Below are 27673 nucleotides of genomic sequence, written 5' to 3' on the forward strand. Positions count from 1 at the left end.
AAACTAAATTTAAAATATCTCGAGAACTACCACATTTCACAAAATTTTTGTTATGAGTATTTTGATTTAAAATGGCGTTTAGAATCATATTCAAAACTAAAATTGTACTTTTGACTGCAAATAGGAAATGGTGTTAGGAAAACTTTTTTATTAAAAGCTTCTCCATGATCCAAATACACTGAAAAAGTTTTTTTTATGTCTGTTAAACGATTAGAATTAGAATTAGAACATTAGAATTTTGACAATTTATGATGGGGTAACGCGAATATCTTTTAAAAAGGACATAATTACATGAATTAATTGTTTTTGTAGGAGCGAAATTTCAAATATCTCGAAAACTGTCGCATTTTGGAAGATATTTGTTAAATGCATTTTGATTTAAAATGATACTTAGAATTATATTCTGTAATAAAATAACAGTTTTGTATGTCAATTAGTATGAAATTTAAAAACATGTATGGTTAGAAAAACTTTTTTGCTGATAATTTCTCCATCATGAAATCACATTCAAAATGTCTCCTTTCTCTTTAGATTTTTGTTGATCAAATATTAAAAAAATTAGAAAAAAATGGGTTTTTTGTAATTTAAATTTTTATCATAAATTTTTCTTTTTGTTAAAAATGATAACATTTTTTTGTGTAGAAATATTCATTACTCGTTCTCAGATAGTTTTACAGTATAAAATAGTGTAATCGAACAAAAAAATGGAATTTTTGCACGTAGAAACGATTAGGTCCTTTTAAAAAATTACGCTTGAGTCAAAATAATCTTATTAACTGTGGAAAATGTTTAGTCTTCCATGCCGGTTGACCCTGTAAAGTTTTATCGGAATTGAAGATGGTCGGTCACTATTTTAGAGATTTTCGGGCGGACCTTCGTAGAATTCCTCTGATTTCTTCTTCTTTCCAGAACACTCAAAAAAAGTTAAAATCAGTTGAAAAATAATCGCGGAGAAATTATTTTAATGTCGATAGTCCTGAAATATAATTTTTTTGACATAAATCAAGATTTTGAGGGTATACAACATTTTTCAAACGTTGTCTTGTGTTTCATTTGGCGAGATCTATAACCTATACTAGAGCACTTGAAAAGTATAAAATCACTGTGTAATGTCAACTATCGAAAAGCAAAATGTTTTGATATTGTTAATATATAAATCGTTCCAGATGTTATTGCCAATATTAAGTTTATTTTTTGAGTAAATGTACACTCAATTAATGCACACTTCATTAAAAATTTGGCTGACACCTGGTTAACCCATAAAGATAAAGAATACATTTAAAGCATAAAAGGGTACAATTTATGCCCGAACTAGATGAAGGAGATATATTCATGTTGTCGGATAGCAACAATAGCGAAAGAGACACATGCACCACATCTGATGCATCCATTTCATTCTAGCATCAACCTTCTCCTTTCAGCATCAACTACACACAACCATGTCACCCATCTTATCTAGCGACCGTAGCACACAGATGCCACCCAGCACACCTGGCAACATCATTTTTCTGGTCATTAAAGTGGAAGTGAAACTGAGAACCGATGTAAGGTGCAATAATTGTTAGACGTAAGCCAACATTCTCGTATTTGACGCTAGGAGCTGCTCCTGCACTAAGCCCATCATATCTTAATTTAATTAGTCGCCTACCAACTGACTACTGCTGGGATGGGATAAGATTCTATCGGCCTGGGTCAAAAAGAGTTGATCACGCGAAATTGTTGGCACAGTTCCGAAAATAAATTTTATTTATATTTTATCTACAGTTGCTTGCAGTCAGTCTCCTATTGACTTCAGGGAAGGTGAAGTGGGCCTGTTGTACGATTGCTCGTATTATTCCCTACTGCTGATTCACAATGTTTGTTTAAAGGTTAGAAAACTTGTTCGATATCTGAGTTTCGGGAGCTTGCCAGCATAGAAATATTTATATTATTTTCAAAGTCATGGGAACCTTCTCAAAAATCTTGCTTTTTAGGGTCTGCCACCTTTAATATAGTTTGCATTTGTCAAGTTTACTAAATGCAGTGGAACTCGAGGCGGGCGTCAATCCAGAGGAAGTATCATTTCGGACTAGTAATTTTAACAAGAAATATTATTGAATTTAGAAATTGAGACAGGAGAACTTAATTTTCTTTTATAAGAGGGGCGTATTTTTGGGAAAGACATTCCAACATCGGGGTAGTAGGAACTGAAGACGGAATATGACGATAGAGAAAGAAAAATAATAACATGCAACGTTATCGCAAAAGGAAGATCATACGCATAAATTACAGTATCTGACTGCGAAGACACCGTGAACAACGTCGACGGACGGTTCTGATCGGTACAATATGAGTTCCTTCAAAATAAGTTAGACCTTCAGGTTACCCTCACATCAAATTCAGTAGTGGCTGGCACAGTAGTAAGACTGTAAATTTTCTTACAGTGGCGCTCTGATTGGGTTGGCTAATCAAAGGCAGTACAGTGGACGTATAAGAACGGAAAATAAAATTAGACGGATCTTTAGGAGTCAAGGCTTCGTCGATACCTTCGGGACAATAAAATGTATCCATCGTTCAAGTTCTTCGTTGCTCCAAGAAATTTATCGACTCTCGAGTGTCGCCAGATATGAAAGACTGAAAAATTCATTGAAGCAAATTAGACTAATTAGATCGTCAGGGCTGGCGAAACACTTTTTTCCGAGTAGGTAGTAAGATTCGGAGTGATTTCTACCCGAAGTGACTAAAGTTCAGACATGGCGTGTAACTTCATTCCTTTGAATTTCGTTGCATTAATTTTCCGGTCCCCTCGATAAAAGCTTCTTTTCGCGGGTACTGAAGCTCGCGTGATAAAGTTGGCTAATGGGAAGGTATCTCCGACGACCGATGTCACTATAATGGGGAAACCGTGATCAAAACAACAAATAAAAGTGAAAAATATAGGAGAGTACCAAAATGTAGCTCAGGTTTCAAACTAACAATTAGTACCTTTGACCGATTATTTTTTTCGCATCTATCCACCTAAAAGGGCGATTTGCTTAGGTAGGTTCGAAAAGCCCCGAGTTCCCCTACTTGTTTCGGTCCCTTAAGATAATTTTAAAAGTTTGGAAAGGAGAATCCTTTTCTTAAAGAAAATATTCCGTAATTAATAAATTTGTGTTAAATGATGTAATTTTTATCAAACTTTGTATGGACATATCTTCTCGACTAATAATTATTTTTAACCGTTATGTGTCCAACAAAAAAAAACACTTTTAACAGGTCAACGAGTGTACACGGGTACCCACAAATTGAAATGCTTATAACTATGGCTTCCTTCAACCGATTTGGACACATTTAGATGTTTTGGATTCAGAAACTCATCCACTTTTTGATTTTGTAAAATTGAACCGGATGACCGGATCTGGTTCTTGGTAATCCGGATTTTCCGGAGCAATGTGCCAGTACTAGGGTATGATTTGTAAATTTTTATAATGTCGTAGCAGTATGCATATCAAAACCAACGACACGACTAGACACTTGCCTTCCGAAACTGTATCTCAAATCTGACTACCCCTCAGTGACTCAGGTAACTGGAAATGTCAAATTTGATGTTTGCTTAAAAATTCATGAAACTAGCAGCTCTGACGAATCTGTTGCAATATTTTTTTCTAATAACGGTAACCCATGGTTACGCAGAGGACAATATTGTGACCATAAATAAACTGGCTGGAATTTTCAATTCTTTGGAATTCTTGTTTTTTACAAATGCTAATAATAATCCCTTATGGTTATGAAAATTAATCTGAGACCCCGTTGTGCTGATTTGGAACTACTTAAGGTAATCACGAATATGAACAAGGTTCCGGATATGTTTTCTGAAGTCAAATTTATTCACAAATATTGAAATATGAATGGCAATCCGTTCACAAAGATTTTATCTTGAAACCCTGTGCAAACTTCTAGCATAGTCGGTGTTCTCTCGAATTGCCATGCAATGGAAAAAGGAGCGAGTTCTTTCTGTCCATCAGTAATGAAATCACAACATGGTCGAGTACGAGGATCGCAAAGGTATTGTAAATATCCCAAGCCACCGTCTGTGCAGTTCTGAACCATTTCAAGGAACGTTTGTCTGTTTCCCGGAAGATGTAATTAAGGTGTTGGATGTGATTATGGTCAACAAACTCTGTGCTGTACAGTTCGATATATACCCATTCGGAAAGGTTTCAGAACTGGATCGTAACAAACAATACGGCCAAAAATTTGATTCCAGGATCTGTATGATCAGGTGCTGGCCAAATCAATAAGGTGCATCCTAATGGACGATGAAACGTGTGTCAAATTGAATTTTGAACAGCTTCCGGGGAAATCAGGTGGACAATAAATGAGAACCTTCCCAGAATTTTGAAATAAAAATCATTGCCATTTTTTGATGATGTATCTGCCATCTTTATTTGGTTTGAGGTCCGTGCCAAATCTCGCGCTGATTTGACGTGTTTTTATTTTGTCACCCTCCGTAACAACCCTGGAATGCTATCCCTAATAACAATTGTGGTTTTATGATAGTTTTGTAGCAACTGATAAAACTTAGATTGCACTTGTAGCGTGCTATAAAACATCAATTGTTACATGGGATGTGATATCAAGGTTCGCAGAGGGGACAAACCCCTCATTGGTTAGTGGGCAATATTTTTTACAATTCAACAAACGATGAAAAATATTTCTGGGCGGATACTGAAACACGTTTTTAAGTGTTAACTCATCACCCAATTCAATGAAGTCGACGAGTATATTTTATTTCGCACAACAATGGCAACTATATTTAAGTTACTGTTTGGATACTTTTTCTCTTGTTGGTCGGTTTCTCGCTGGGGACTGATACGGGAAGGAACTTTTCCAGTAGTCTAAAAAGTGGAAAATTACTCGATTTCGTTGTGAACAGTAAGAGTCGATAACAGCTAGTTTAAATGTAAATAAATTTTAGAAAATATTTTGTTTATTGATGCTAAATTCTTGGTGCGATATACATTTGAACAATTTTTGGTTTTGCAATGTGCAATGCACATTTTTGCTTATCACCCATTTCATCAGAATACACAGCGAAATCACCGACCTTCGATGCACATTTCGGGACCAAAATTTTCTCTATCATACGCATTCTCGTCATTAGGTTTGTTCCAGTACACGGAACTCACTCCGGAGTAAATAGGAGCAAAAATACTTACTCCTTTTTACTCCGGCTTGCTACCAGAAGAAGAAAAAAGAGAAAAAGAGAGTACAGGAACGATTTTCTCCAGAATACTTCCAGTTTCTCTGGAACAAACCCATTATTACCAGCGTAGTACATCAACACCGTCGTGTGCATGATATTGTCATTTGACTTAGTACAGCGGCCATTAGATAGGTTCGAACCTCAATAGAACTGATTCCAAATCCAAATGTAATTCAAAATCATATGCAATTATCGCCCATTTTTAAAACTGATATTTGACCAAAAAAAATCAATATTCGATTGCTTCAATGTTCAGTTTCCTTCGTATTCTGAAAGAGTTTCAATTATCAGGACGCTTGGACTTTACCGGTGTATTTTTCTCACATCATACACACTCACCCTACTTTATCAGTTCGATTACCAGCACCAGATAGGTCACGGTCCAGCCGACGATATCTCGTGAACTGTAAGTTCCGTTTGGGATACCACGACAGATCATGCTGCTGCAAGTTGGCCTTGCTCGGCACGCCAAAAATACCGGAATTGAATACTGTAATAGCGAATCCGACGTAGCACTCAGTGACCAGCCAACCAGCAAAATAACACTTTCAATAACGAAATAGACTGCTAGCAACGGAAAAAATATAAAGCACAGGAATAAATTTACGAATTTAGTCGTTTCGAAGAACAGCCTCTGCAAGTTTTTTCATTTGATTGTTTATTATCGTGGTATCCTGGCAATCGCAATCGAAGAAAACAAACCAGTGTTGCTCGAATAATTAATATTTCATCAATACCGAGGGGTGAGTCAATGTGCGGGTAACTGGCGGCAAATTACTCGCGACACTTTTATTTCACGATGTTTCATTAAGTTTCAGGTCGTGTCGTTGTCAAAACTCTTCAAATTGTCTCGGAAGTCTGTTATTTGTTGTTACGAGACCCTATGGCAGTTTGAAAATGGAATTGGAATGAAATGGCTACTCACGGCCCCACGGGAACCTGCCCCGGAATGTCCCTTCCGGGGTCAAATTACCAAATGGTTCCAAAACCACAAGATATAGCCTACTGATGCAATTCCAAAAATTTTGATACCCATATTGCTAGAACATGCTTCCGGAAATCCGGATTCCCGGGAACCGAATGAAGTAACCCGATTCATTTCTACCAAGTCTAAAAGTGGATGAGTTTCCGAATCCAAAACACCAGTTTCAGTTTTGTGGGTACCCAGGCACCCACGTCGGCCTGTTACGTAGTAAAAAAATCAGCTATTTTTTATGAACTAGTGAAACAATTTTACATAAATCGGAATATTGAAATAATTTTTACTAAAATGTTCACGACCTTGAACGCAATAACTAATGTTGGGAAACTTGACCAAGTGGCAATAAGCTGAAGAAAGATAAAAAATTTCTTATATTTTCTGTGCTGTGGTATTTACTGTTAATGATAATCGCGTCACAAACAATCATCAGTCTATATTTTTTAGTACTAGTAAACAAAGTTAGCACTGATACGGCTGATTTTGTGACGTGTGAACATGCAATGTAAGCAGTTCAGTTAATCTTTAAAAGGAAATGCATTAAAAACAGTCGAAATTTATGAAATGCAACCTTTTTATATTTTTATTGCTACCTGAAAATCTCGACAATAAAAGAAAAGGGATTGCAGTATGTTTTACGTCATTATTTTTTGTTCTGATTGTTAAAGATTCTCTTGGTCAAGTCCTCCCAGGCCTTGGTCAAGTCTCCCCGCAGTGGGAAGACTTGACCAAAAAAAAAACGATCAGATAAGCTTTTTTAGCTTTTGAGAAAGTAAATTTAAAAACCGATTTAATCCACCTATTAGTGAGATGAGACATTTCTTACACACATCACTGTTGTATTATTCATTAGTTTGTCGAACAAACGCAAAGTTGGCTAGTAGCTAAATGTGAGATAAGCACCGTTTCGAGTCCTGCACGAATAACACTTCGAATAAAGTGAATAAATAATAAAACAAATAAAAATTTAAAATAATTATAAAGTAAACAAATAAAAAGGAATTTATAAAATAGAAGTATTTATATAAATCAAATAAATAAAAATAAATAAAAAAATTAGCGATATTAAAAGTTAGAATTAATAGAATAAATTAAATTGTGTGACTGAACAAAATTAGTCAGAGTATTAAAATAAATAAAATGTGTGAACCCGAAAAATGATATAAAATGGTATAACACGAAAAAAGTGAATAAAATAAATTAAATGAATGATACGAATAAGAATTATGAGATAATAAACTGATCGGAATGCATTCAAAGAATGAAATGAATACAATAGATAAAATGAGATCAAATAAACAAAATGAATCAAAAAAATGCTAAATAAAAAAATCTTTAAAATGAAATGATCATATATTTTAAATAAGTCAAATTTTTAAAATGAAAAAAATAAACAAAACGAATATAATCCATGAAATGAATGATCTGGAAAAAATGAGTATACACTGAAACCTCCATTTACGAACCAAACCGGGGGTTCGTAAATTGAATTAGTTCGTAAAAAAAGTGTTCGTTATTTGGGATTTAGTTCGTAAAAAAAGTTTGCTTCACATTCTTATTAATATTCGTTGGTTGAGCAATATTCTCGATAACCCTGACAATATGGGTATTTTTGGAACGGGCTTGACAAGTAGATACTGAAAATGGACAATTGGAACCTTTTCGAAATCCAAGATGGCGACTTCCGGTTGAGCAATATTCTCGATAACCCTAACAATATGGGTATCTTTGGAATGGGTTTGCCAATTAGATGCTGAAAATGGATAATTGGAAACTTTTCCAAGTTCAATATGACGATTGCCGGTTGAGCATTATTCTTGATAACGAACAATATGGGTTCTATTTCCGTCATGCACTCGTCAACCCTATCCAGAAAATACCCATTAGGGTGGGGCAAAATGATCGTTTTTTCAGCACAGCACTTTTTCGGTTCCTTTTGGGGTCCCAAACAACTGTGCAAAATTTGGGGTCGATTGGTGTTGACCCGGCGTAGCGCATTGCGTTTGAAATTTGTATGGAGATTAGTATGGGAAAACCTACATTTTTGCATTTTCAATTCTACAGACTACAATTCTTCCTGTAGTATGCCAACAAATAGATAGAAGTGTAGTACAGGATATGCTGAACAATTTTGCCGAAGGATGTATGGTGCTAGAATGTCTCTAAGCCGAGTTATAGCTGTTCAAAGTTCAATACATCGAATTAAATGCCAAAAATCATTTTTATTGCCAACACTGCGGGTGTACCAATGGAATTTCATATAGAATTCCAAAATAACATTATTTATTTTAGATTTACCACATTGGTATGTTTGGATGAATTATTCAAAAGCCTTAGCTCAATTTCATGAGCGTAGGTAGTGGAGCAATGGGGCGCAGTGAGGAGTGAGGGGGGGATGGGGGGGGGGCTTTAATATGTAGAAATTCGAACTGAAATGTTGTCGAGTTGGAATGTTCAAATGAATTATTTCAAAACAATTACACAATGTCCTACGCATAACAATAACGATGAAATAAAACATACTGTATCCCTTTGCCTTGACTTTTATCAATAGAAGTTACGTTACAGACTGAATCACCTGATGTCAAGTTGATATGTCAGAGAATTGCATTGATTATATTTCAGTTTAATACGCACTATGATTTGATGGGAGGCTCATTTCTATGCTGTTCGATCACGAAGCGTGAAGCTAATTTCTGGATTTCAACATGAAATCCACCAGACCCTACAACAATTTTTGCTTCAGGTGATCGAACAGCATCGAAATGAGCCTCCCATCAAATCATAGTGCGTATTAAACTGAAATATAATCAATGCAATTCTCTGACATATCAACTTGACATCAGGTGATTCAGTCTGTAACGTAACTTCTATTGATAAAAGTCAAGGCAAAGGGATACAGTATGTTTTATTTCATCGTTACTATTATGCGTAGGACATTGTGTAATTGTGTTGAACTAATTCATTTGAACATTCCAACTCGACAACATTTCAGTTCGAATTTCTACATATTAAAGTCCCCCCCCCCATCCCCCCTCACTCCTCACTTCGCCCTATTGCTCCACTACCTACGCTCATGAAATTGAGCTAAGGCTTTTGAATAATTCATCCAAACATACCAATGTGTTAAAACTAAAATATATAATTTTATTTTGGAATGTTATATGAAATACTATTGGTACACCGGCAGTGTTGGCAATAAAAATTATTTTTGGCATTTAATTCGATGTATCGAACTTTGAACAGCTATAACTTGGCTTAGAGACATTCTAACACCATACATCCTTCGGCAAAGTTGTTCAGCATATCCTGGACTACACTTCTATCTACTTGTTTGCATACTAAAGGAAGAATTGTAGTTTGTAGAATTAAAAATGCAAAAATGTAGGTTTTCCCATACTAATCTCCATACAAATTTCAAACGCAATGCGCTACGCCGGGTCAACACCAATCGACCCCAAATTTTGCACAGTTGTTTGGGACCCCAAAAGGAACCGAAAAAGTGCTGTGCTCGGTTGATGTGGCTATGATTACGTTTTTCCATATAACAATGCCCCACCCTAATACCCATATTGTTGAGGTTAAGAGAATTGGATTTCAAAATAGTTCAATACATCGATTTCCGTCATGCACTCGTCAACCCCATTCCTAAAATACCCATATTGTTGAGGTTATAGAGAGTTTATCTAAACCGGAAGTCGCCATCTTGGATTCCAAAATGGCTCAAGACATCGATTTCCGTCATGCACTCGTCAACCCCATTCCGAAAATACCCAACTTATATTGGTAACAATTAACTAAGAATACATAAGTGTATAACTTCATGCTATAATATACGAACTCAAACTTTCCAAAAAGAATTTGTTATTTAGAATTTAGTTCGTAAAAAAAGAGTTCGTTATTTCGAATTTAGTTCGTAAAAAAAGAGTTCGTTATTTCGAATTTAGTTCGTAAAAAAAGTTACGTAAATCGAATATTACGTAAAAAACGTGTTTAATCCACCTAACAGTGTGATGAGACATTTCTTATAACTCTTATCACTCTTCGGATATTATATCGTTTGAGAACATTTAGAACTTTATGCTTCGCGATGTTTTTGATAACACATACTACATGGGATAGTGGCAGGACTCAGAGAATCGCTCAAATCAGCATAGGACAACATCAGTGCTAGAAATCTCAAACCAAATCAATGGGAAAGCGAAAAAATGGCCCATAAAATAGACATACCAACGAAATGTTGTTAATGCTCTGTTAATAAAATATCTATATTGTGGTGGGAAAACTGAATTTTCCTAAAGGGGTTATATATTGTACTGAGCCAAAAAAATCGATTTTTTTTTAATCGATTTGAAGTTTATACTTTACTCAAATTTCCAACACGACTGAGAAATCAACGCTTTTTCTTGAAAAGGGTGATACTAGCAGTGATACCATTCAAAGAAAATCAACAGTGAATATTTCCAGACTTTTATTTCCTATTTAAGAACTATTGTGTTTTTTATATCCTAGATTGCATGATTCAGTGATCGAAACCCAAAACTTCATAAAGTATTTGAAATTATTAAATTAAAATTTGTTTTTGCTATTGAAATTTACAAAATGATAGTATCGCCCCTTTAGCGATTGTTTACTTTTTCGGTCCCACCTATCAGCATTGAAGTATCGTTCTTACGTTTTTTTACAATAACAACCGTTCTACACCACCGATTTCGTCCGGGTTTTTTTCAATAGCGATCATTGTTACTATTTACAGCTGGTATCAGCTTGATAATCCTCAAAAAAATACGAAAATGACTGTTTCGCTTCTAAACTGCTGGCAAAAAAAGTATCGCCCTGTTTTTTTGCATGGAGCGTGGAGGGCGAAACTTTAAATAAACAAACAAAAATACAGTTTCGCCCGTTGTATTTTTTGCTGTAGTTTAAGAAAGCAATATCGTAGAATCAAAATTTTTAGGTTAATTGGTTGCGTTTCAAAGCCCTCATTCGCATGTATGAAAAAAGCCTTATGTTTACATTTGTAAGTATCGCCATTTTCACAAAAAAGGGTTGCAATGAAATCGCAGCTCCTGATATCACGCTATCTCTGAAGTGCATGCGTGCATAGTTCCAAATTTTACTTCGACATCGACTTTTTCTTCTTCTTTGCAAAGGTGACTTCCCAGTAGTATCCTTGATTTGAATTATTATCGCTAATCCTAATGCCAAAGAACAAATAAAAACCTCACGAAAACTAACCGTTTGGGAAAATCATCATCATTACTGGAATTTTCATTTTCACGAAACTTTTCGATAACCTTCCGTCACTTGCGTTAATGCACTGGGTGTACAGTGCTCTGAAAATCTAGCGAAATCGTCTTAGGGCACCAGCGGGTCTAATTCAGAGCTATCTGCGAGGCGAGTTTAATCTTTAAAGAAAACTAAAAATTAATTTCTATTCCATAATTTTCAGTTCAGCAATTCGAGAGATCGTGCTCACCGCAAGCCATGAAAAATAGTCTACGTTGTGAAGCGATGGTCACTATTTATTAAAAAATCACGGTTAAATAAAAAAAAAATTATACTATTAAAAAATTTCAAATAGTTTATAATTTTCACAAACTTATTAAGAAAAATTGTTTAATAATCTTTCGTAATATTGTGTAAGAAAAAAGCTGAAAATTTCAGTATTTTCTCTATCTGTAACATATTAACCCTTAAGTATACCAATTAATTGGTATACGAACTGGAATAGGTTCGCCAAATTTTGGAAGAAGTCTATAAAAAAAATCCCTTGAAAATTACCTAAAAATTGTTGTAGTTCGATACAATAAAAAATCCCCAAAAATGAAATGTACCTATTAATGTGAAACACAGTGAATAATACATACAATAAAGACCCATTTTTATCAGTCTCATGGTGTATTTTAGGCTGACAAAATGGGGACATTGACTAAATCGAGCAATTTTTTTTCTTTATAATAAACTGAAGCTGTTAAAATATTCTTCCCGTCCCTTGATGTAGTCTGATAACTATTTCTGATTATGATGAACTTTTTATTTTTGCATATTTCCATCTTCATGATAAGGAAAACATGCTCAAGAAAGGATTTACTCGAATTCAGTCTTGTTCGTCTGCTAGAGCCCATCAAACATATGTTCATATTTGGCTGATAAAATCAGGGTTTCAATGTATTATAATAGATATTCAGCATTCGAAGAAGTTTCTTGTGAACGAGTGTAGAAGGACTTTGTTTCTACTTACTTGAAGTCAGCGGCGTAGCCAGAAATTCGGTTTGGTGGGGGTTTGGTGAAAATCGATCATACTGTCCAAACGGCATAATTCCGAAACCGTAATTTTTGAAGTTTTAAAATTATGCAGAATTAATTTTTCAGAAAATAGTAACAGAGTTCGTGTCTAGCGAATTTGTTGAGAATTTATTGTAGTCATGAATATTAACCTGAGAAAAATCACCATAAATACTTCTTGGACGATATACCATCCAAATTATTTTATCAAATGATGCGCTGTTTAACGTTTGTAAAACTCATCGAAGATACTAAACCTCCGAAGTTGGCGGTTTCAAAATGATGCTATCTTGAGCTTAAATTACTGATTTTAAACATTTGACCTACACATATAATTGGTCATACAACAAAAATCAAATGCTCATCAAAATCGATCAGAACCTTCTAGAATCGAATGGAAATCGTTATTTTTCATAAATTTCTCTCTACATTCGGAAAGTGTTATCCTCGTTATTAATCATATTACGTTTTCGTCTCAACTCGACGCATTCCCAAAAAAACCTGTCTTAATCCATCTAGTGGTGCAATTGTGCTTGTCTCATTTGTCCAGACTACGATTCCATGGCTGGTTATGTTCAATACAATGGTGGAAATGAATATTACATGTTCAGTACGATTTGCACATACATACAATGGATCGACAGCCACGATCTTGAGATACTATGTGATACTGAAACATCGGTTGAAACCAGCGGCGGATCATGGAGAAAGGTCCGGGAGGTCCAGATCCGGCCGAAAATTTTCAACTTGTTAAGAAATTTTAAACTAGTTTTGATTTTAAAGTAGCAACCCCTCACTGCATACTCCCTCCATGCCGGTGTGATTGACGATTTTTAGAGTGATTGCATAACCTTTCTATATGAGAAAGACAAAAATGTACCAAAGTCCAAAAAAAGTCAATTTTTGTCAAACATCTCAATGTTTCATGCATTTTAAAGTCATTTGGCATCAAAAATACAAATTTGATTTTGAAAATTTTTCATTTCAGTTTATATGGGAATTTGCTGTGTGATTGCACTCTTCAACTCGTAACTCCGGAACCGGAAGTCCAATCAATAAAAAATTCAATAGCAGCCGATGGGAAGGTTGTACCTTTCATTTGAGACTAACTTTGTGCAAATCGGTCCAGCCATCTCTGAGAAACAGAGGTCACATTTTTTCCACATACACACATACATACACACACAGACATTTTCCGATCTCGACGAACTCAGTCGATTGGCATATGACACTCGGCCCTCCGGGTCGGGATTAGATTGACGAATTTTAGAGTGAATGAGAAAGGCAAGAACATTTTTAGCAAATGTTGAAAGTTATGCATTTTGTTGGTAAGCAGTTCTATGTTTCATAGACATTAAATCAATTTTAACTTCTCTTCCTATTAAATAAAGACCCTTATTACAGTACATCTCTACAAAAACGAGATCAATTTGAAAATAAATCTGAGGACTATGATTGATTACAGAACTCTGGAATTTCCTATTGGAATGTTTTCAGGCAGGAATTTGATATTGATGCTATTAGACAACTGTGAAATCAAGACCAATAGATCAGTTACATATCAGGACCCCATTTCGACAATTTATCAAAAGTCCTCATGATGTTTACAACAACAGGTTATCAATCTACGGATCAGATAATTGTTATTGTAATATTGAATTAAATCAGTCTGCATCAATAAATTTTCAACTTTAATCCAATATTTTTTTGGTGTTGTGGTGGGGGGGGGGGTGGGTTGTTGCTTGGAGTTATTTATTTCGCTTTTCATTTTCCGATATGTTTCAGATCGATCCGATGGTCATAAGTTAGAAAAATTGCAGTCAGAAGGTTCGCACAAATGAACATTTTTGCACTGATAAGTTATCAAGTTCCTTCCAGACAACTTGGAATTGTTCGGTGATTATTTCAAGCGGTTGTAGATAGTAAAATGACATACAAAATTCGATTTATCGAAATAATGTTTAGCTTATTTCAATGGATTATTACTATATTGAACAATAAATAGGCGACAAAGAGTAATCCACAAACAACAAGTCATAACTTTTAAAGTATTCAAAATAGATATTCGAAACCTTCAGTAAAGTTATTCGCAAAAGTAAGAGCTACAAATTTGCTGAAGGCATCATTTCGATATAATCACTTCCAAGAAAATTTGTGAAAATATCTCACTCATAGGGGGATTAATCAGCAAAAGCACAATACCAAAAGAAAGGGCATATTTCCTCCATTAAATTCTCAGAAGATACTATTGACCTAAAATAAGCCGTTTTGGCGTTAATAATAGATTACATGTTTTTGGTCATATTTCTGGCAATGGGAAATGATAAAAATCTTTCATTCGCATTTAATGTTAAATATATCTTTTGATAATAGTCCGATTTCAACAATCTATAGCTTGTTCGAAAGGTATTCGTTAAAGCTGTCTAAAAACATATAAATTGTTAATCTATATTGTCAATTTCGGCAGATAATTCTAAAAAACTGCAAAAAATGCCATTTTTACGCATTCAAACATTCATATCTTGGAAACTAAACATCAGAATCAAAAACAAATTAATAGCGTTCATACTGTTTTTTAGTTCTTTCATTTAAAATTGGTTTGGATAAGATCGGTTCAGCCATTGCTGAGAAACACGAATGAGAATTTGTCCGTTACATACACACACACACAGACACACACACACACAGACATTGTCCCAAATCGTCGAGCTGAGTCGATTGGTATATAAGACTCGGCCCTCCGGGCCTCGGAAAAAATCTTGAAAGTTTGAGCGAATTCTATACATTTCTTTTATAAGAAATGTAAAAAGAGTTCGTAAATGGAGGTTTCAGTGTATAGAATACAATTTAAAGAAGTTAGTTAAATGAAGTAAATGAATAAAATGAATTTCATGAATTCCAAAACCATTGTATCGAAATATTGTGAAGTGTTTGTAAAAATCCCATTGCAAAGAGCGCGTTTTCGTTCTTCTTTTATTAACAGCGCTTGAAGATTATCTGGTGTTTCTACTTTATTGCTGGCCTTAATCAGTCATCAAGAAATCTAGAAATTAGGAATTTGTCTTGGAATTAAAAGATGTCTTTTTGGTCACAGCTATCTAAAAAATGATTTTTGTACAGAATAGAATTTTCAGGTCCAGTCCAGTATTTTAACGCGTAATTGTAAATAGTAAACTGAGATAAGGCCACCTGCACGGTGTTCCTAAAACCGTTATTAACAAAAAAATGACCATTAATTTGTCATATGACATCCGAATGATACAGTATCCAAGCATCTTCTCAGTGAATTTCAAAATGATCCATCGAGAGATTCGAGAGAAATTGCAATTTGAAGTTTTATGACACGTTTCATAAGGCTACCAGCAAACACCCACGGGTTTGGTCCTATTTCTATAAACAAATAATTTTTGTCTACTTATTTAATACATGTCATTCGAAAGATATAGTAATCAAGTATATCTCCTGCAAGTTTGAAAATATTTCATTGACGGAATCGAAATTTATAACGGTTTGGATGCGGTATGCGGTCATAGATGGGTTTTTTTTACCAGACTTCAACTATGAATCCATGTTTGGCCATTGACTATTTAGATCGTTTATACGTGTCGCGGTTTTTAAAGGAAAACCTTACCATTTAATTACACAAATATAATGGACAAAAAGTGTTATTTATATGGCGCACTGAAAAAATATGAAAATAGGGTTGTCTACCAAACGTTAAATATAATGTCTAGCTTTCCGATCTGTTTACTTCACATCCTTGCTCTCACTTGAGTACTATGGCTCATAACTTTCATAACTTTCCCTACCCAGTAATCTCTAGCTAATTGAATGTCGTTAAAATGTATAATGTGCAAATTAAAAAAATGGATAAAAGTTGGAATGTTTACTTCAAAAGGCCTTATCTCTATGGTTTGTTGACCGATTCTAATTATTTTTTTCATTATTGAACAGGTAGACGTTTTATCGTCAATTTTCATTAAGAAGAATATAAAATAGTCATCTACATCAATAAATAGACAATATAATTGATGTCAACTATATGTATTATCATTATTTAGTGAATATCTGAATGTCAAATTCTCATGATAAGTTCAATTCGACAATAAAACTGACAATAGTTAGAGATATGAGCAGATGAACTTGTACTAATAACATCCCCTTTGACCAGTTTTAACATCTGTCAACCCAACCAGCGAATCACGATTGTACAAAATTTCCAACAAAAACCGTATCATAACATAAATCGATCTGAATCAGCAAATACCTTCATATTTTTTAAATTTATGGTTTTATTTTTCCATGATTTGTAGTTTGTGTTCGTTGCATTCAACTAATGTATAGAAATTGATAGGTCGTCGTTTTGAATATAAAAATATTCACTAAATAGTGATAATACATATAGTTGAGGATAATTATGTTGTCTATTGTTTGAAGTAGGCAACTCTATTTTATATTCTTCTTAATGAAAATTAACGAAAAAACGTCTACCTGTGCAATAATGAAAAAAAAATTAGAATCGGTCAACAAACCATTGAGATAAGGCCTTTTGAAGTAAACATTCCGACTTTCATCCATTTTTTTAAATTTGCCTATTATATTTTTTCAGTACACCATATAAATAACACCTTTTGTCCATTATATTTATGTAATTAAATGGTAAGGTTTTCCTTTAAAAACCGCGACACGTATAAACGTTCTAAATAGTCAATGAACAAACATGGATTCACGCCTGAAGTCTGGTAGAAAACCCATCTATGACCGCATACCACATCCGAACCGTTATAAATTTCGATTCCGTCAATGAAATATTTTCAAATTTGCAGGGGATATACTTGATTAGTATATCTTTCGAGTGATATGTACTAAATAAGTAGACAACTATTTTTTTGTTTATAGAGATAGGACCAAACCCGTGGGTGTTTGCTGGTAGCCTTACGAAACGTTTCATAAAATTTCAAATTGCAATTTCTCTCGATGGATCATTTTGAAATTCACTGAGACTATGCTTGGATACTGTATCTTTCGAATGCCGTATGATAAATATATGGTCATTTTTTGTTAATAACGGTTTTAGGAACACCGTGCCTGTAAATAGTATTCATTTGCATTGAAGTATATAGAAAAGAGTGTCAAGTGTCTAGGTTATGTTGGCAATTATATTATTGTCGATGGCACAGAAGCCGTACATTCAGTCGATTACAATGCAGTCTCTTTCCACCCATCCTTATCACTTGAGAATTGTTTCGTTCGGAATTCTCGTTCTGGAGATATAGGTTTATGAGTCCTACACAAAACAATACCATGACAACCCGACCAGGAGGAAATAACACAATTATAACTCATGCTGATATTTTGTTACGAAAAATTTCCTATCAAATTTTGTTATAAAGCAGAAACCGTTAGGTGTTAAAATAACAAAAATTCTAACAAAAAATTCTCTACGAATATCACATTTATAACAAACGTTGATAGCAATATAACACGATCATAACAACATGAGATAGCATAATTGACCTCAACATAGCTTGTATTACTTATTGTATAATATCAACGATTTTAGCGTGCACGTCTAAAAATAGAATACGAGAAAAATAAAGCATACATTAAGGCGCTTTTTGCTTTGGGAGCAAAAAGCTTCCATGCATCAAAAGCTTTTATAAGCATTGCCAAATGATTGCATACCTGCTGGCTGATTGTTATTGTGAATATATGACACGCAGATTATTATTTGTCGATATTGCCGCTTTGAACTTGGGTATTCTGAGTTTGATGGGGAAGTTTCCTGCATGAACCAACGACGTTGTTTTCGACTGATGTTTAAAGTTAGCATAATATTCCACGCTTCCGTCAAGGGCAAAACGATTATAGATGTAGAAGACGTTTCCAGAACGCACACATTGAACTTTGCCCAAGCCTAAGTGCTCTTTGTTTTCCTGGTGTCATACGCTTTGTTTTTATTCAGTTTTACTCACCAATACAGCTGTCTATATGACGATAGACTGAATAGCTTTATAATATCTTTTCAAATTAGGAAAGAGGGGCTATTTTTAGATTCTAAATAGTGCGCTTTGGCGCTTCTCTTGTACGTTAACGTGTTTTACGTGGTTTTTAGAAATAATGTCGATGCGACATGGTAACATTGAGCGGATATTTTACGTACATTATTTTACGGAGAATACGAGAAATCTTATTTAGGATTCCGCATAGATTCAAAGCAACAAATGTGTTTTCAGGTTTCAAAATAAGTCTCTTTTGGGGATTTGTTATTGGCATTTTTGATATGGGGAAGACTAAACAAACCAGTACAATTATCTCGCACCCAATAAATTGCTAGAAATGTAAATCTTTCACAGAAGTTATATCTACGCACTAACTAGAAAGCCACAAACTGGATAAGGTTTAAGTGTTCATAAAAACCTGCATAAATTGGAGAAATCGCACTGAAAGTCTTACCGATCCTCAAAATACACTACGAAAATTTTGGGTGACCCGAAAATTCGTTTTCGTAATATGCAGCATAGATTAGAGGAAAATTAATTATATACTCATTAGACTAAGCCATGAAAACTAGTTTTAAAATGCTTTTTGATTTCAATTCGCGTATCTTTATTTCATCTGGACTGCTTGATACTTCCTGCATATTCTTCGAAATAAGTTTTATAGGAAAATTATAATCTTTAGAAAAGTTCTTTGATAACTTCACGATTCCAAAGCTTGTTATGATAATGGCTTTAACATTTAAATCATACGCCTCCTACTAGAAGTTATATGTCAGACGAGTGTCTCAGAAAATAGGCAATGTCATCTCTTAATCCAACTGTAACCAAGTAAGTCAATCAAACACCTCACTGACACGTTTTCCGACCAGGAGAGGATCCAGAAAAAAATTTCGAAGGAGTCCAAAATTCCGAATTTAAAATGTTCATTGTACAATACGTAATATGTAATATCCTCATTTAATTAATATCAGTTTTGGTAATCGAATCTGGTTTGCAAAGATTTTGAACTTAGAATGAATTTAAAAAAGAACTTTTTTGACAATTATCAAGATGTTAAAAATTTTCGGGGGGGGGGGTCCGGACCCCCAAGACCCTCCCCCTGGATCCGCCGCTGTCGCCGACCAATTGCATCTAAAACTTATCCATACTCAATACGCGAAATTTCAAAAAAATCAAAAACTTAGAAAATTCGCTTTAAAAAGTTGAATTACGACGCATAAAAAGAGACCTCAGTGTATAAGCAAATATACTGTCATTTGTGTAACCGTTAGCGTTTAAAGATAATTGTGAAAGAATATATAACATACTGTAACATCATCGTTGTATGCGTACATTAATATCATATTATTAATCCAATGATAGCACCAGAAAATATAATCTTGATATAAGCTTTCTTGCATTCATTCCATTTGGTATATCATAAAGATAACACAGAGAGTAATTTATATCAACATGAGATATACATTTGATAGCTTTCTGTTATGATGTTCTGATCGGGATAGAATTGAATTAAATCAGAGTTGATATAGTTTTCAGTTTTTGGTCATATGACTCTTCTTAGTGCAACGTTTCGAAGGAATAGCCCCTCATCTTCAGAGGAAAGCAGGGTTTGAACATAAATTTGTTATAGTTTTCTCATATTACAAATATTTTCCACATTTTGCAAGGACCACAAATATTTTCTTTTTCAAGTAGCATGTAAAATTTAGTTTGTTTCCGCGAGTGACTCTGTTCTACACTAAATTTATAGGGAAACAGAAGACAAAAATAGATTTTTTTTCGGTTCAGCGGTTGCTGAGATAATTACATGACATTAGTGCACATACATACATACCCACACACATACATACATTGTCCCATTTTGTCGAGCTGAGTCGATTGGTATATGAGACCTCCGGGCCTCGGAAAAAAAATTCAAAGTTTGAGCGTGTCCTATACATTTCTTTTGTAAGAAATGTAAAAACTGCGAAAAAATCATGAACACGCACAATACCTTTGCACATAATATCTCAATCACTTTTTAATGATTGAATCCTTTTATAAAGATTTATGCAGGTTTAGCTGAAATCCTGGTCAAGTATCCCCATGTTCCCCTATGTGTGGAAAAATTTCACCTCTGTTTCTCAGAGATGGCTGGACTGATTTGCACACACTTAGTCTCAAATGAAATGTACAACCTTCTCATCGACTGCCATTGATTTTTTTTATTGATTGGACTTCCGGTTGCGGAGTTACGGATTGAAGAGTGCGGCCACAAAGCCAATTCCCATATACACTGGTTGCACCATACTATCAAAATGATGCAAAACTTACTAAAGTGGATTCAAATAGATTACTTTGGTTTACCAGTCTAGACTAATAATGACTAATAATAGTCGTTTTGACCTCATTGGCCACCACGATGGTTTTTGATTCCATATAAGCAGGAGCTGATACTCAAAGGGGGGAGTAAAGGGAAATTTCAAAATCGAATTTGTTTTCTTGATACTAAATATCTTTAAAATGCATAAAACGTTGAGATTTCATGTAATCTCGAATAAATTTTTTAAGGAAATTTGCTTTTTTGGTCTTTAGCACATATGTATGTGCAAATCGTATTGAATATGTAATAGACATTTTCACCAGTATATCGAACATAACTAGTCATGGAATTGTAGTTTGGACAAATGAGAAAGGCACAATTGCACAGCTAGGTGGATTAAAACAGGTTTTATCGAATGTGAATCACCATGTCATCATAGTATGTGGCATGCCTGGACAAACGTAAAGTGACTTAGCACTTTATGATGTCGGAACTGACTTCATGTCTTCCAGTCCCTAGCTAATTGCATGTCATAATTTTTTTTTATTTTTTTAACTGGCTCAAATGGCACGTCCCCCGTATGCAGTCGGGACTTTGTGCCTTGCCATTTCTTTTCATTATTACCTGAGAGGAAGGAAAGGAGAAGGAGGAGGGAGGAAATAGAATTGGAAGGGTGGGAAAAATAACAGCACAAAAATAAACAGCAGGTAAGTTAAACTCACAAGTAGTTCAACTCGTCTGAGAGTAAGCCTAAAGCTCTTTACCACATTGGATAAGAAACTTGAATATGTCTCTGAGTTTCAGTCATCCAAACATGGTATCGTCTATGTAAAGACGGGCGAAATCGCAATTGCGCTACTGCTGAGCAGTTGTATATCAGATGATATGAGGTTCCTTAGTCGGATTCACAAAGATCACATGAAAAAGACTCAGCGCGCTGAATACTTGCCATGTGATAATTGAATTTGCAGTAGCCGTTTAAAACCCTGGTCAGTATGCCGCAGTGAAGCTTCGGAAAATATAGGAGATTTTTCGAAATCCCTGGGCACGGTTGTTCTAGAAATGCCTTTCTTTGGCGACATCTTTGTAGATGTCTCCAATAAATTCAGTGCTCCGACGAAGCCCAGGACCGTATTTTTTCTCTTATCCAACTAATCGAAATTGGTACGGCGGGCTCCATGAAATCAATCGCTGCCCTGGCCAATTCGTCAGCCCATTTATTTCCGGGCACCCAGACAAGGAAGATAGTGTTGACAATGCCCATATTTATCAAACCAAATTGGCAAACAGCTGAAAAACGACTACAATCACAAGCAACTTGTACACAGAAACATCAAAACAATCGGGAAATTCTACACACAAATTAAAGATCCCTTCTCAGCCGAACACCACAGTAACGTCATTTACAGCCCAAATAACAATTGAAGTTTTATAGCACGATAGAAGTGCAATCTAAGTTTTATGAGTGGCTGTAAGACTACCATAAAACCTCAATTGTTACTAGGGAGTATTTCATGCAAACAGTGCAGCTCATGCTATATAGGAATGATGTCAAACATGCTAAAACACGAACACGCTAAACACGAACCATTTCAGTGAGTACAAAAAACCATAGACAAACAGACAACAGTAACGCAAATTCGTAGGTGCTACTCAGTGATTGACCAGAACAAGCGAAATTGCACAGAGAATCAACGAATGGGGCCTGGGAGCAGCTATCCATCATCAATGTGCACGTTTCGAGAGTTCTATACGTTCAAATGTCAATAACGGCGCCGGTCACGTCCTTATAGTCATCGGGAAAGGAAAGGAATATTAGTGTAGCAAACGTTGTTAAGGAGACCGTGTATACCTCTGCATCTCCACGTTTGCCAAGGGAAGGAGTTTTTGTTGGTAGAATGGGGTAAAGAGTTACATAAACCTGGGTTCACCTTGATAAGTGATACGATCTATGCAACTCTCAGAAGTGTTATCATGTGTTTATTGCTCTGGGCAGCCGGCTGCCGAACATTTTTTAGAGTTATCATTTGTTGAATTAATTTGGAAACGCCCGGTTTGTAAAAAAGCAACTTAAACTCCGGACTGCCGACAGTCGGAAATGTTGCTTTTGTTTAATAGAATCAGACGGTATGTGAACAATGTTATTATTCCTTATTTCAATATTCCGGCGAAACACGATATTCCAAAAAGAATTCAATATTATGAAAAGCGATAACCTTCAGCGTCTCAAGAGATCTGTCGAAATAGATGCGGTAATACCTATGTAATTGAAGATTTCACAATACAAGCACTATTTATCGTATATAAAATTTGGTATTTATATAGCAAATAAAATGACAATTTATTTCTCCACGAATAATTAAAAAAGGTACCGAGTGTTATTCGCGCGCGTTGTTTCTCCTCCGGAGATCGCGTAAACAGCTCACTGCACTAACGGCCGCTAGTGCTTAAAGACGGTATAAAATAAGCACTACCGAAATACCTGAAACGACCAGCTTTCTATGTCGAATATATAATTGTAGACGCTAATTTTTACAATAAATATTAGAGCAAGATTGGAAACAATAAAAACGAAAAGAAACTAACCTGTCAGTAAAAGGTCAATAATCAAGCTAGAATATTTTTATGCTCATTTAGAAATATGGTTATCATGACAATCAATAATATAGTGCATGTACTGTTTCAAAGCAAATGAAACTATTCAATATAATGAGAACAATTAATTTAATGGACTAAAAGTAATGAATATGACAATGAAGCATATGTTCTTCGTGCTGATATGACTGCTGCAAATGCGTAACTGGCTTCTGATTGACTGTCAATTCCCAACCCTCATATATGATTCAACAGTCATCATTTCACTCAGGCAAGATCATGTGTATTCCTCACGCACAATGCCCAGTGGATTTGTTTCCTGGTTGGACAAATAAACACTGAACAAACAATGAAATTAGTTTGATCAGTCCGAAGAAATGTCAGCTCGATTGGCATCAACCGGCGGATACGAGTTCCCTTACAATGCCATCAAATCAAAGAACATTTAAAATTACATACGGCAGAATATGTGCAATTCTGAATATAATAAAATAAAAACTACCTAATTACTTGCAATAAAATAAGGTCGGAAATATTAGTTGCATAACCAAGGTGGCTCATTTTCAAAGATGGCACTGTTGATGAACCACCTTATAAAATAGGTGATAAGAGACGCGGACGAAAATAGCTGACCACCGCCTATACTTCATTTCTGTCGTTTTATTTCGATTAATTCAGCCGATAACATCCTCAGTATAAAAACAAAGACAGTGCAATGAACACATCGATAAAATTTAAAAGATGTTGCCGACAGTCAGCTCTTTCATGTAACGTGTTCTATTTTGCACGATCTACCTAAAGCAAACAGATAAAAAATGATAACTGAAAACACCGCCAACTAGCCCAGTCTCCTCTGCTTGCTAGCATAAAAGACTCAGATATTACGATATGCAATTTTGCTATTTAACTAGGCGAATCCGCAATTCGCGCAAAATGTTGAACAACGCTTCGAAAAAGCTCTTTTGAATCTGGAGTCCCAAATGGACCTCATGGAATTACATATAGAGGAAATACGAAGAAACAAATCGCATATAGCATCTCAGCGAAAGAAGCTTAAGGCGAGTTTAAGGCACTATCTACGGAGACCCCCATTAAAAACAAATGTCAAAATTTGACCCTAGTTTCGCAGAAGAACTAGACGCCATACCGCAAAATTTGTCACCAGCGGCAGAAAATGAAATCGTCCCAGATCCAGCTTCTGGCTGGTGCTTTATTGGAGCATAAAATATGAACTCCAAATAGGGCTTTCAGAATTATGTTAAGATTCAAAAATCTTAACCGAGCTGCATTGGTCGAAGCGATTTTCGAATAATATCGTAGGATTCATTCATTTTAACGAATATTATTTACAAATTATGTACAAACATTGAATACCGCATCCAATAAAATGCAGCATTACATATTTCTAACTAGCTACAATTTCTGCATAAACGCAAATATACTTTATCCAGAGTTCGATAAAGTAATATCGTTCATTTTTATAGCAACAATAAAAATGAAACAGTTTCAACGATGAGGTAACTATGAAACTGCTATAAAAATTAAATTATTTCAATTATTGCCACACACGAAGCATTCCATCACTAACCTTCTTTGTCATACATCATGAAGACCTCTCGAAGCTCTTTCCGCAGTGCATCGTAGTCTTCCTCCGGTTCCACATAGTTCGATGCCAGCTGCACGAATTCGTTGAACTCCAGCTGGCCGGACTCGTCCTCATCGTACTCATCGATCACATCCTCCAGCTCTTCCTCGTTCAGTTGGTGCCCGAGCAGCTCCAGAATGGTGCCGACCACATCCGTTGGAATGCTGCCCGTCTTGTCCTTGTCGAATGCATCGAAGGCGTCTTTCAGTACTGCACACACGACGTGGATTGTAATTCCGAATAACACGGACGGAAAGTGAAAAGATTGAGAAAAACGAGATTCGAATGTGTTATGAAACGAATTTGAGTGTTGTTAAATTTTCTTGAACGGTGTTGCGAAACAGACAAAAATTAAATAATTTACTAGAAAGCGAGTTTAGTTAACAATATCATCCAAGGTCAACATGTACGAGAGGCGTTCGCTAATATTATGAACTGTCAACAACAAATGTCTCCCACTCCATTTAACATCCCCATAAACCACACGCGTAAATTGATACACACAGAGAAAAGGCCGCCCAAAGAATTTCGTTTTCAAATTTGTGAGGAAAATTAAACAACACTCAATTCCTACAACATATCCAGCACCGTCGCACTAGTCAGAGCTTGATAAATAGTCTTGATGAATCACTCTATTTCGGTCTTATCCACCTCCAGCCAACCAACCAGCCAGAACCCTACGCCGATGAACCTTCTAAGGTCAAACACACACACACACACAAAGGAACACGTTCAACTATTACTTATAACTGAAATTCACAGCTGCGGCCAACATTGAAAATACTATTCGTTTTTCACATCACATATCACCTCCTCCCAGATCGTGGAGATTTTTCCTTCTTCTTGTTTTCCATCAGATCACAACACACCCCAAAAGCCGCCCCCTGCCCCGCTAGATATTCTCATCGCAGCACCAGATCACGGCACTTTATCATAAGCGGCTCACTTCTTGTCGGGAATTTTATTCCATCTTATTTTTCAGCAGTGTGTTTTATTTTTATCCTACATTTACACTGGGATTTTTCTCGCTTTTCCGAAGAATTTTAGTCGCTCCGGTCGGCATGTGCCAAGTGCGAATCCACGAGTCGCATATTTTTTGCCTTTCCAATTAATATTTTTTGTCACACACATGCTGGTTCACCCGTTGCTGGTATTGTTATTCCTCCGCGAGGGTTCTGGCTGGCAATGGCAAAACGGTTGACGAAGAGCCGGAGGGTGGAAATCTGGTACTTTTTGGATGAATACTTGACGTTCGTAAATATACCTTTCAGCTGGTCTTTGCTCAGTTCTGCCTGTGGGAGGTGTAGAAGGAGAAAGAGGGGAAAAAAATAACAATGGTTAGAGAAATTGTTTATCACAGCGGAAACAGCAATTAAAACGAGATTTAGGAGGTCGTTAAGAATGGAACATGACAGATTTTCGAACCACCGAACAAGTCGTCGGTGGTTCGAAAATCTGCGCGGAGCCATTTAGGTGAGATGATGCAAGGTTGAAGTGTGAATGGATAAATGATTGGATATTTCGAGAAAAGTTCTAAGTTTGAAATTTATTGTCATTTCAAAGTTCAATTCTTGTTGAATGTTTTCATCAAACTGTCAATGATCTTTATCGTTCTTAAATCGAAACAAAATAACGTTTTTCAGCGATGTCTATCTTCCATGTTGATCTAGATTTCACTTAATATTTAAGTCGTTCTTGCAGATTGATTTTCATCTAGTCCCGATTACGATGTTTCAGTCAAGATTTATTCAAACAATTTACCATACAATATATCTAAATAATGGTCGCAGTGGTTCGTCTCCAACAAAAAAAAACAATTAAAAAGATGCAGAATACATAATATAATTAAGGTGGTTTTGCTAAGCATGTTCTCTTCTTAGGATTTTTAACTTCGATGGCGCATTTTTGGCGAACCCGATGTGAAAAAGTTGACTATCGAATCAATGCTCCGAGTTTCATTCAACAGGAATGGTAGCGTTGAATCATACGGGTAATAGATCACACTACTTCGAAAGAGGATTCTTTACTTTAAAATGATTGGAATGGAAATTAGCTATGGAATTGGCGTTTCAATTACGTCTTATCAGAACCCGTCACTAACTTAGTGACATGACTAAGCTAGCACCGAATTAACACTAGCCACAAAAACATTATTTGTGTTAATGAGCAAATCCTTAGTCCTGTGTAATGTGTAATAAAAGTTTTGATTAAGCTGATGAGAATTTCACAGGGGGTGTCACTGCTATCATCCGCTATGAAGCTATACAGACTTTCACAGTACACGGAAAAAAAACCGTTCATAAATTCATGAACAAAAGGTCACGATTTCATGAACTGGACGATTTACGAAAACCGTGACAAAGTTCCTGAAATTATGAATAATAAACCTCGTATTCATGAAACTATTTGTGTTTTCTAAAAACCAGTTCGCCCCGAATATGTTTGGTTGGGTTACTGTTGTTGTTTAGTTTTTGTTGTGATTTTTGCTCATTATTTGGGAATACACAGTCGGCAGTCAAACGTTGTTCATGATTTCAAGAGCTTATTTGCGATTCTTGAGAATTCTCATGACGTTAACGGGAATAAAGTTCATGATTTCAAGATCTTAGTCGCGATGTTCGTAATTTTCATTCAC

The 27673-nt window shown here is 35.4% G+C and overlaps 1 protein-coding gene across 5 annotated transcripts in view; it reads right to left on the reverse strand.

Moving 5' to 3' along the window:
* LOC131693443 (troponin C, isoallergen Bla g 6.0101-like) overlaps window positions 1-27673 on the reverse strand; it is an 81291-nt gene that overhangs the window by 36986 nt on the left and 16632 nt on the right. For all 5 annotated transcript variants that reach the window (XM_058981248.1, XM_058981249.1, XM_058981252.1 and 2 more), the window contains exons 2-3: window positions 26303-26330; window positions 24982-25248 (exon numbers count right to left, since the gene is read on the reverse strand). In XM_058981248.1, coding sequence (XP_058837231.1) covers window positions 24982-25248; window positions 26303-26330 — 295 coding nt within the window. The remainder of the gene's footprint in view (window positions 1-24981; window positions 25249-26302; window positions 26331-27673) is intronic.

This window comes from Topomyia yanbarensis, chromosome 3, assembly GCF_030247195.1.
Source record: "Topomyia yanbarensis strain Yona2022 chromosome 3, ASM3024719v1, whole genome shotgun sequence".
Taxonomy (NCBI): Eukaryota; Metazoa; Arthropoda; class Insecta; order Diptera; family Culicidae; genus Topomyia; species Topomyia yanbarensis.